Raw genomic sequence first — 10,790 nt, 5'->3', positions numbered from 1 at the left:
GCAGAGACTCAACAGTCAGGTCTTTATTTTAAATGAACTTTTGCTCAGACTCCTTTGGTAAATATATGGTTTGAAGTAGATCAGGGACAGACTGACAGCACGGCCCTTTTCTTCAACTGTTCTAATTAGCTACAAAGCAGGTTCCATTGCTAATTACTGAACGTTTTTAAAAAAATCCTTTCATATACAAAAAGAATACACCAAGTACATAACCAAAAGTGATATAAAACGTTTCTGTGTAGCTTGGTTAAAAGGGTCTCCGCGTATTGGCAGAACAAGTATGAAAAGAGCACCATTGATATAATATACAGTCAGACTATGTATCTGGTTTCATTGCCACACTTTATGTCTACACATAGAGAGACACTGCCTCTGAAACAGATGTTGATAATCACAGATGCATCTCTGCTTCCCTTGATCTGCTGAGCATTTTTGGTCCAACAGGACTCTCATGCAGGTGAAAACCCCACAAATATTTGCTATCTTAATTTGCTCTGAGCAACTTCACCTTCTCTATGATCCAGAAGTAACTACTGCAATGTACATAGAAGATGAGGGTCAAAAGGGAGGAGGGTGAAGGAGCACATGCATCATCCAAACCACTGACAGCTTCTGGCATCAGTCTTTTTCCCTGAATCAACAAATGCTTCCCTCTCCTGCAAACTACTTTACATGGTTTTATTAACCTATCCTCTGCACAACAATATATATATAGATATATAGATTTATTTATTTATATATATGTATTCATGTCAATTTTTTAATATACTCATGAAGATAGAAAGCTCTTGGTACTTGCTTTTTTTGTGTGTTTTTCATTTTTTTTTTAATTTTTTTTTTTTTAAACAAAAACTTCAGACGTTTACTATTACAGTAATATTTTGGGTGAGGCAAGGTTTTGGATATTTCCCCTTTTTAATTACAAAGGAAATGGCAGGCACTGAAAACCCCGAATGTTTGCTAGGCTCAAAAATGTGCTTTCCAGTCACACCACTTCTAGGAGCTTATTTAGAATTAAATGTGGCAACCAAACAAAATCAGCAAAAGCCCTCTGATGCTACTGGTGAGATATTTCATTCCTCTTCTCTTCTGCCGCCCTCTCTTGACCAATGCCTGGAGAAAATCAGTGATCTAAAGTCACTTAGTTCACGGCATTATCAGATTCTGTATATGCAGCATAGTTCTCTGTTCTCATGAGGTAAAAATCCTGCCTTATCAGAGCACACCATGGCATCTAAGAGGAGAACATCTGCACGTGGATGATTTTCATACCACCAAGAACATGTAAGCTCCAAACAATATCAAGGGAACACAGAAATGATGATGATTTTAAAAATGTCTGATCTGTTCCCTTTATGACATTTTCCACCAGGATCTTCAGCCCAAAGCAAACATGGATCCAACAGTGATAAATTTACCATCAAACAGACAGACCCACCTAAACTGCAATGTATGTTCAAAATAAGACATCCTGTGAAGAAGCTTCTATTTCTTCCAATGTGTTAACAGCTACAGCAAAATAAACTGTTAATTGTCATCAATGTAACACTGATACGATTAAGATGTAAAAGCTCCTTACTGCAATCTTTGAGAATAAGAAAATAAAAAGCCAGCCAACTCCATTTCTCAGTATACATTTCTGAACCGGGGACATTAAAACCTTCATGTGGAAATAAAAGCAGAGCCATTACAGAATTCCAAAGGCAGAAGTACTGTACATCAGATTATAACGATAATATAGCACTGTGATTGATATAGCTTACTCTAAAAGCAGATTTATACAGCTTGCATCAATTTTGCTATCTACTCTCCAGTTCACTTGGCCAGCATTTAGTATTTTTTGTTCTGTATTTTCTCTTCATTGAAATTCAATAAACCCACTCAACATTCCTGCAATTCCTGTTGAAATAACGAAGAAAACCTCAGCATTTTTCAAAACCCCTTTAAAAGTGTTAGATTCACAGTTCAAAATAAATCCCCCAAAACAAAAAGAAAACCACGGGATCCAATCCATAGAAGTGCTATTATCTTCATGACTACACCTAAGGTATCGTTTCAGATCTTCTGCAGTTCACTTATGAAGCTGTCCTCTTTGCTGCTGCATGACCTTCGCTTCTCATTCTTGGCACCTTCCACATGTAAGAGTCACCGAAGAATGCAGCCAGCCGGATGGAACTTGGATTCTCTTCTCTTGCTTGCTTTACTCTTGCAGGAGTGGGAGGGAGCAGGAGGCAGCTATGTCTGGTGGGAATGTAACTGATTTAAAAAGCAAACTGTCTTGCTGTAAGGCATGGTGCTCTGGGGTTGGCAATGGCAGTCAGTTGTGTTTTCTCCCTGCATTTTCTTAGAATCCGCAGCCTTGTCAGTGATGCAGCGCCCTCCAGATCGGAATGGCAGTGGTGACTGATGAAATCCTGTGTCAATTCAATGTTTTTTTCTCCGCCTCAATTAAAAAAAAATGTGGTTGGACTCTAGGCCTGCAAAATAAAGCCAGAACTGATCAATACCAGCAAGCAACGTGGCACTGGTGATCTCCATCCCCTAGCGGTAGAACAATGAAGGGAAATCCTAATGTATCCCAGTGTATGGGTTTGTTGAAAGGTCTGACTGGGAGAAAATGATCACAGCCTGCATTCAAAGTCCCACCCATACGCATTCACTGCTAAGAAGAAGCGCGCAAGACTGGAGGTGTGCAGGCACTGCACACGTTTATCCCTGTCCTCTGGCTGAGCCAACAAGGCAGACTGCACAGCACCGACCAGCTGCATGAGGCCAACACTGCCAGGGGCTGCCCGTGGCTACACAAGGCTACCAGGGGGCTTTAAAGACTGCTCTGGCCAAGCGCTTCCAACCCAGGAAGAGAAACAACCTGCAAACACACAGCACTTGTACTAGAGCCTTAAAAGGAGGAGAAGCATTTCTGGGGAGACCTCAAAAATGAAAACCCCACACATACAAGAGCTCTCTCTCCCACTACTGCATGCGATTTCCATGCCTAATGATGAGAGTGGACAACACTCCGCTTTTTGGAATTTGAGCCTCAAAGGCCTATTGTCCACTCCAATGGCCTTTGAAACCGTTTCTTAGGTGTTCCTTCAGCCAGCCAGGGGCACAAAATGAGCTATTCCAAATGGGGCATCAAGCCTGACAGTGACGGATGGTACAACCAGGGTAGAGCACTGTCTAGCAAAACAGCGGGAGACAGATTAGCAGTAGCAGGAAATAAAGGAAGGATAGTGACATTATAAGGGGCTTGGCTCATGGCAAAGGCAGAGAGCTGTAAGGCCACTAAATGGCGCCTTTCTTTAACAGAATAAGAAAGAAATGGGAAGTGGGAGCTTGATGTTTATTGTGCAATCAAAATCACCTCCCCTTGCAAAGTAACTGTGCACAGGCTGCAGCTTTCTTGCAGATGGGCATGGCTTTGTAATTCCAGGGAACCTCAGGGGACATCCATAAACAGAGAAGGATAAGCTTTTTCTTTTAGTCTCAGGCTAATCCTTCTAATGAGTCTGAAGGGAAGAAAAAAAATCGTTGGAAGTAGAAACACACTATTTAAATTCATTCCCATGGCCTTCCAGGAGAAATATTCCACATTCTGGCTGACGGCCAATCAGTCAAGATACTACTGTGCTGTCTGGTTATTTGACAGATTATTTCTTAATCACACAGGAGTGTTTGATTGAGTTTCATTAAAGACACAATAAATAATATAAATACCACGTTTTCAAATGTATTTTCCTTTCTCTGAAAGGACTCAGTTAGCAGTTAGCCTTGTAGAGATTCCACAGCTAAACAGATCATGCAAAAGACAAGTTAATCACTAGCACCAATTACCATTAAAATGACCTACCATGCATGCAAATTAGACCCAGGAGTCAACAGGCTGGGGTTTAATGTCACGAGCATCCACCAGATTCACCGAAGCCCTGTTACTCCTGTTAATGTTTTTCCTATTTGTGTCATTCTGCAGCACAGGGTGAGGAGTTAAAAGCAAAACAGAGCGGATTAATCAAACAAAGCCACCAAACAAGTCAGCTCAAAGGAGCACAAGGGAAAATTAGTGGTGGAGAAAGAAACAAGATCAGCAAAGGCACAATACCAACAAGAGCACTTGCAGCAGCCAAAGGCTGCACTTCTCTGCCACCCTTATTCAAAATGCTTGGCCACTCTTGAGCCGCAAAGCCTTGGTTATTGAACAGTTTACAAACCAGAAGACCCCAGAGTTCTCTTTCACAGGACAGGGAAAAGGAAGAGTAGCAGCTACTCAGACTTTGCTCCAGCTGAGGACGCACCAGTGACTGTTTTTGAGGCACATAACAAGCTGAATTCAGGCAGCCCTTTATCCCCAAAACCAGGAGGTAGCATAAAGTATGGCTGGCACATAACTGAGGTATTTTTTTTCCTGTTCCTCTAAAAGCAAAGCGACTGCTGCCTGGAACGCTGGGTTGTGCTTCACCTCAGACACACACTGAGTTTGGGCTGAGGGATACGACTTTGAAAATCATGTCCATGAACTCTGAGTGCCAAAAATAACAAGTATTTGTTAACTCTTCTGCCTTAGCCTATTTTCTCTGGAAAGACATCTTCTGTCAAGCTTGTACTGATCAAAATACTCATGTCACTTCATGCATCTGTTCTCACTGCATCCTCATGATACACATTACAACTGTTATGAGGGGACAGAAAGTTTACACCTTTGATACTGGTTTGAGCTGGGCCATCTCTTGTCACTTCAGAGCAACACCGGAGGAGGGAGCACATGCTCTGAATTCAGTAATCAGGTTGTATCAGTTGCAAAAAAAAAAACAAACAACCCACAAATGAGGGAGCACAACCACCTCCAAGGGGCAAGGTGAGAGTGTGCTCTTGTGTCTTCACCAGACCCTGTCAAGCAGAAACGTACTGGGAAGGTTTAGACAGGAAGGTGATCACTGGTGGATTACTTTAATAGTGTTATCACACATCTGGACTTAGCAAAGAAGCTGCAAGATGACTAAACAGGAAAACTGTAACGGCTGCTCTCTTATCAAAGAGCTTTCTGAGTGGCAGAGGCTTCCTGAACAACCTACTGCCCTGATTTTCACTTCTAGGACTGTTCAAAAGAGAAAAGGGGTGGGAAGTGAGCTTCCCACTGAATCTAAGAGATCAGTGTTTCACATCAGCCACATTACTCCAGACCATTTAGTCAGGGCTCACTGGTTCAAAACAGGAAGCCATGTTTGGCACTGCAGAGTTGACACAGGACAACGAGCAATTACATTAAAAAGTTTCACTGGGCAGCTTCCAGCAGAATGCAACCATACCCAGAACTGGCAAATTGAAAAGGAGCGAACTGTGCTTAAAACTGCAGCTGGATTTAAGCCATTCTCCAGCATATACCTTCACAGAAAGGGAGGACACAGAAAGAAATGCATGAATTCACATAGGCGGACTGATACAGAAGGGTATCTTCCTGGTCCACAAACAGTAGAAAGATTTTTCTGCAAATCACATTTTAATTTCACTTCAATACAGTGTTTTTCTTTCAATTCACTCAAGTTTAATTGTTTCCAGTGAACACAAATCACCTGGATTTTCTGATATTATCAGCAATATGCTGAAGGTTGTTAAAGGCAGCTTTTTACAGACTAACAATGGTATTTCCTTTCACTGATTCTTGGTTCACTGAATCTTTTTTTTTCCCCTCAGAAATGACCTACCTTACAAGCTTGTTTTGAGGCCAGGGAGAAGTTATGGCCACAGCATTGTTAGAAACATCAAGCAACGTTTAAACAAAAAGATCCACTGAAAAGGCATAGCAATGAAACAGAAATTCAACAGAATCCACTAAGATACATTTGCACACAACCCTCAAGGCAAAACACTTTATGAAGAGAGATCATTGTTGTTGTTGCTGTTAAATTAGAAAATGGTCTAAATTTGTTTTTCGAAGGCACTCGGAAGCACATCTCTCCTTCCCCTCCATCTCCTTGGCTCACACCCACTGCCTGCAGTCAGGACTCCCAGTGAGTGCTGGTGAAATGCACGCTGCTCACCACACTGCCCTAGACAGATGCACAAGCTGACACGTATTTCTCGTGGTGAAAACAATAAAGCAGTGTGATGTTTTGAAGCGACTGTTCTCAGAATGAAGACTGAATACAGTTATTCACTATAGGCAAGGGAATGCTGCCTGCACAAAGATTTTCTTACAACCTCATTCATTTACAAGGACATATCAATTGCCTGCATTTACTTCTGCACTGGACAGCAGCATTTTGTTTTTATTTCTAGTTAGCCAGTGCTAGGATAGGAAACGCTGCTTTTATCCTAACATTGGGCAAGCAAAAAACAAAGACACCAAAAAAAGCCTTTGCAGCCCTCTAGTGAGTAACTGCCCTGTTCCTGCTGAGCACACCAGGCTCTGTTTCTTCCAAAGGCACTGACTAGCATTAAGCAATAAGGGGAATCTCACTTTCAAAGGTTCTTTCTCTGAGGCGTCCCCTGTGCTGTCGCTGGTCTTGTATTTGCGCTCCTTGTCCCGGCGATCGATGGTAGAGTAGCCATCTGAGGAGGAACATATGACAGTTAGGCATGGAGCACAACGAAGAGCAGAACAGAGCTGATGTGAGCAGTATTCTTCAGCAAAGAAACAGGAAAATAGACCATCAAATCCCAAAGATGCTGGCAGCCTGCCTCTCACATATGCTCCAGCTCTGAAATTTTACTTTCTCCAGTTTAAAACAGAAAAGCTCTTTTTTTTTTTTTTTTGTATCACTGCCAGATGCTGGCACTCATTAGCAAGCAGAACTGTTTTCATCCCAACCTACTGCAGTTTTGTAGTGTGCCTAAGGAAAGCAGCAAGTTGTCATCTCAAGCCCTGTGGCTAATGAGCTCCAAATTCAGCTCAAATCTTGTCTTCCTTGCTTAGCAGCCTGATTAATTGGCTGTGTTCATTCTCTGAATGCTCTGCAGCATGTTCCCACTCTTCCTGAGCCTGACTATTAACAGGACATAACAGTAATTTGAAATAGGGCCTTTCGATGCATTGAGAAAAGGAGACTGTTGAGCTGGAAGAAATCTTGATGCAAACCCCGCTGTGCCAGGACTGCCTTTCATTCCAAAGCAGCACCTGATGGTGCTTTTTCTCCTGACAACTAAGAAACAATATGAAAGCGTGATTAGCACACAGAAGAAAAGTGTGAGAGAGCATTATAAAGAAACAGCTTTATATATTTCAGAATATCCTCTGCTGTGAATCAGTCCAGCCAGCACAAACCTGGATTTCTTCTCGTGATGCATCAGATTTCCCTCATTATCAGTTACAAATAGATTGTTTCCTGCACCGTAATCTGGAGTAAATGACACTCCAATCTATATATTCCTGTAGGCTTTTGTTGTTACCTGTGTAACTGAGAGATCATTGATGTTTTCATGTTCTGACAAACCGGGCTCTTAGAAGACCACAAAAAGTTCTACCCAAAATGTGCATCTCTTGGCATATTCCTTGCTGCAAAATGTCACTAAGAAAAAAAGTTTTTCTGTGGGGTTTCCGTGGCACAAAGAGGCTCTGTTTGCCCACATGACAAAAGCAGCCAGAGTGACTTGTACCAAACACCACAGCTCTGTATGACACTTATGCTGGTCACAGTTAATTTTAAAAGAGCTCAAGTTTTCTACACGTCTCAGGAATCAAAAGTGCAGGTAGACCTGAGGTAGCACTCATAATATCATGGCTACTAACATTACTTAACCATGCTGATTAAAAATAACTAAAGAATTTGAGATACATACGAAGTACACAGATTTTAAAGCACTGCCACACAGTCACTCTGTTGACAACAAAGAAGTTAATGTTACTGGCTATTCCTTTTGGAGAAAAAAAAAAGTAAAGCCCAAAGCCTATCAGTTGCATCCAGTCACCCAGCCAGAATTTGTGGAGGAATGCATAATCAAACATTCTCCTCAGAATGTCCAGCATGAATCTTACTAGTTAAGTTATATATTAAAGATTCATCATTCAGTTAGGAGTACATCGCTCCTAAATACAGGTACATACACGAATGATGGAAGCATGCTGACTCACAGTAATTTAGCACTCAACTCAGAGGCAGCTCTTCACAGTCAAATTTGTTATACTCACAACGGTGTAACGGATCACTCTGCATTTCTTTACTAATATCAAGGGTGATCCCAAAACATTTTAAAATCAATTGCTAAGACATAAAGGGAAACCTTTAGCCCACCCCCAGAAAGCAACAGCCATTAAGATGAAGTATGGCAGCTTTAGCATTTCCCAGGTAACAAGGTTAGAATAAAGACATCAATAATGAGAAGCTTAAGAGCATGGCAGTTCTTCAGTACTAAAAGCAACAACAAAGTAAAACCCCACGCTCAACAGAAATCTCACAAAGACTGGGCAAAAAATTCCAAGGTTTTGAAGTTTGTTCTGTCAGCTGTGTGCCCTGCATGCTAACGGTGTCGCACACATCAGCACCAATGGAGACGAGCTTCTGAAAACCAGGCACTGTGCTACAACTCGGTCAAGACATGCGGCAGCAGAGATCAGAAGATCACGACTGGACCTAATAAGATGAGTAATGTCTTGAAGAAGGCTGCATCAGAAAAGCAATACCTCCGTCCCTAAGGATCACACCTCTCCAGGACCAGTGAGTGCTTCTCTCATCTTCCAGACTGATCCTGAGCAAGTTTTATCAAAATTAACTCTGCTTCTGGGGCATGAAGGAGACCTATGCTTTTCTTACTGCTCCAAGGTATAAATGCATTATTCTCAGATAATATAATCTAGTTTATAGACAAAGTTATGTTGGTCAGTAGAGGCACTTAGCATTCTTAGCTTGTTTATTCCTCTCACCTCTCACCTTTCTCCTCATCGTCTCTATTGCTTTACCAAGTATCTGCCATTCATTCTGCAGCAACATTCTTATGTCATCACAAATGTCATGACCAAATGCCTTCTGAGTGTCAATCCATCTGTGCTCTCACACAGCTCTCAACTTATAAAGACCCACAAAGAAGGAAGGGAAGAAAAAGGAGAAGTTATGCCTAAAGACATGCAGGTATGAGAGGAACTTCTGAACTATTTTTCTTTTCAACAATTCTCAGCTCTCTAATGATATTGGCAGATTGACTGCATCTCAGCTGAGGCACAAGTACAGTTTTGGAGGACTCAGATTTGGCACACAGCCTTGAGATCACAGTTCTGCCACTCCTGCAGTCGCTCGGGGTCACAGCCACCCTGAGGCAGCACTGCGACAGTAAGCATCGCTGATCTTCAGATGACGCTGTGCAGAATCTCCTGCCCAGAGCTGATCAAGTCTGCCAGACCAGAGCTATCTCTGCACAAGGCTGTCTACTGCATCCCACAGTAACTTATCACACACGTTTTTCCATTTCCCAAGGTAACCAAGCTCAGCCCAGGTGCTCTCATTGCCCCACACAACGGGAAGCTGACTGGTCCAGTACTGTCAGTCAATGTGGAACACATCCTTCTTTATCTCCAGCCATTAATGATGAATTAATTTCCCTTACTGAGAAGAACAACAGTAAGCATCAGCTAACAAACTGAGATAACAACTGCATGCTGCTTTTTGCAGTCTTGGTAAAGAGGCAACATCAGTATAGCAGTAAAGGGCCAGGCAGTCCTCCAGAATGGAACAATATCCACCTTGAGGTTAAAACCAGAACACTTATCCTAGACAGCTTCTCCTGTAAGAATGCGCATGAGATACGTAACGCGTAGCATTCAGAAGAGCATGAAGGCAAGAGATGAAGTATTTTTATTCTGATTTCCTAAAACTAAGGATAGTATATTGGACAAATTCATGCACTCCCTTCTCAACTGATCTCTGAAACCACAGAAAGTTAAGCCATATTGGAGATGAAAGTACTCAGGAGATGGGATCAGGAAAACTTCAGATTTCATCTTCTAACAGCACTGAAAGAATCGCAGAACAGAATGGCTCAGGCCATCTGCCTGATATCATATATATGCAGTTAATTTGCATTTCTCTTGGTACTGAGATATACACCAGTAACTCCTGAAAGCACGAGGAAACAATTAATCCTGAGACTATAAACATTCAGCACGGCCCAGAGTGCAGCACCTGCTTGCAGGCAGTTACACTGCCATGCAATCTTCTCTGGAGTTACTTTCTTCCACTGCGAGAACAAGTGCTTTAGTGTTCCCTTAGGCTAAATACATACTGACAGGTGGACTGAGGACAGGTGGTACCTCATTTTCTAAGAATACAAAAGGTAATCAGTATCTGTTATTCACCTTGTTTCTAACTTAATAATTTTTCAGCTACGATCACAAATGGCAGTATATCAAAGAGTTTGATTTCAAGGCATTAATATGAGTATCTTAAAAAGTAGTACTGGAAATTAAATCAAATTCCCAAGAGAGCAGGCAGTGCCTTTATCTGCCTGAGCAAAGCAAAAACCCACAATTCTGTAAGTCAGGAATTGCAGTTTATCAGTCTCAAAGCACGTCACTGACAGTAGCTGTAAGTTCTCCATCTGAAGGACAAGTCTGGCTCAGTCAGATGAAGGTAAATGAAAAGTAATGTCAGGAATACTGCATGTACCAACATTTGTATGTTACCTACAGAAAACAGAGGCAGAACAGATTTAAGCTCACTTTGAAGCAACTTTTCAACTTTATCCTGTTTCCAAATTGTAACACTGAATGCAGCTGCCTCAAGGGGACAGAGGCTCGAATGAAAATTTCTGTGCTATGCTTAAAGTAGTGGATAAATTAGTGTGCACACTGTACGTGCATTAAA

The 10,790-nt window shown here is 41.8% G+C and overlaps 1 protein-coding gene across 9 annotated transcripts in view; it reads right to left on the bottom strand.

Moving 5' to 3' along the window:
* Positions 1-906: 906 nt before the first annotated feature.
* The window catches only part of ARVCF (ARVCF delta catenin family member), a 210,537-nt gene continuing 200,653 nt past the window's right edge, over positions 907-10,790 (bottom strand). For 8 of the 9 annotated variants that reach the window (XM_042865424.1, XM_042865429.1, XM_042865432.1 and 5 more), the window contains 2 exons: positions 6,458-6,549; positions 2,484-3,967 (listed from right to left, as the gene is read on the bottom strand). In XM_042865424.1, coding sequence (XP_042721358.1) covers positions 3,866-3,967; positions 6,458-6,549 — 194 coding nt within the window. In that variant the 3' untranslated portion in view covers positions 2,484-3,865. The other variant, XM_042865425.1, reaches the window with a different exon arrangement.

The sequence above is a fragment of the Lagopus leucura genome, unplaced genomic scaffold (assembly GCF_019238085.1).
Source record: "Lagopus leucura isolate 7727_CA_CO unplaced genomic scaffold, USGS_WTPT01 Super-Scaffold_806, whole genome shotgun sequence".
In the NCBI taxonomy this organism is placed as follows: domain Eukaryota; kingdom Metazoa; phylum Chordata; class Aves; order Galliformes; family Phasianidae; genus Lagopus; species Lagopus leucura.
This window is presented reverse-complemented; position numbering and strand designations above follow the sequence as displayed.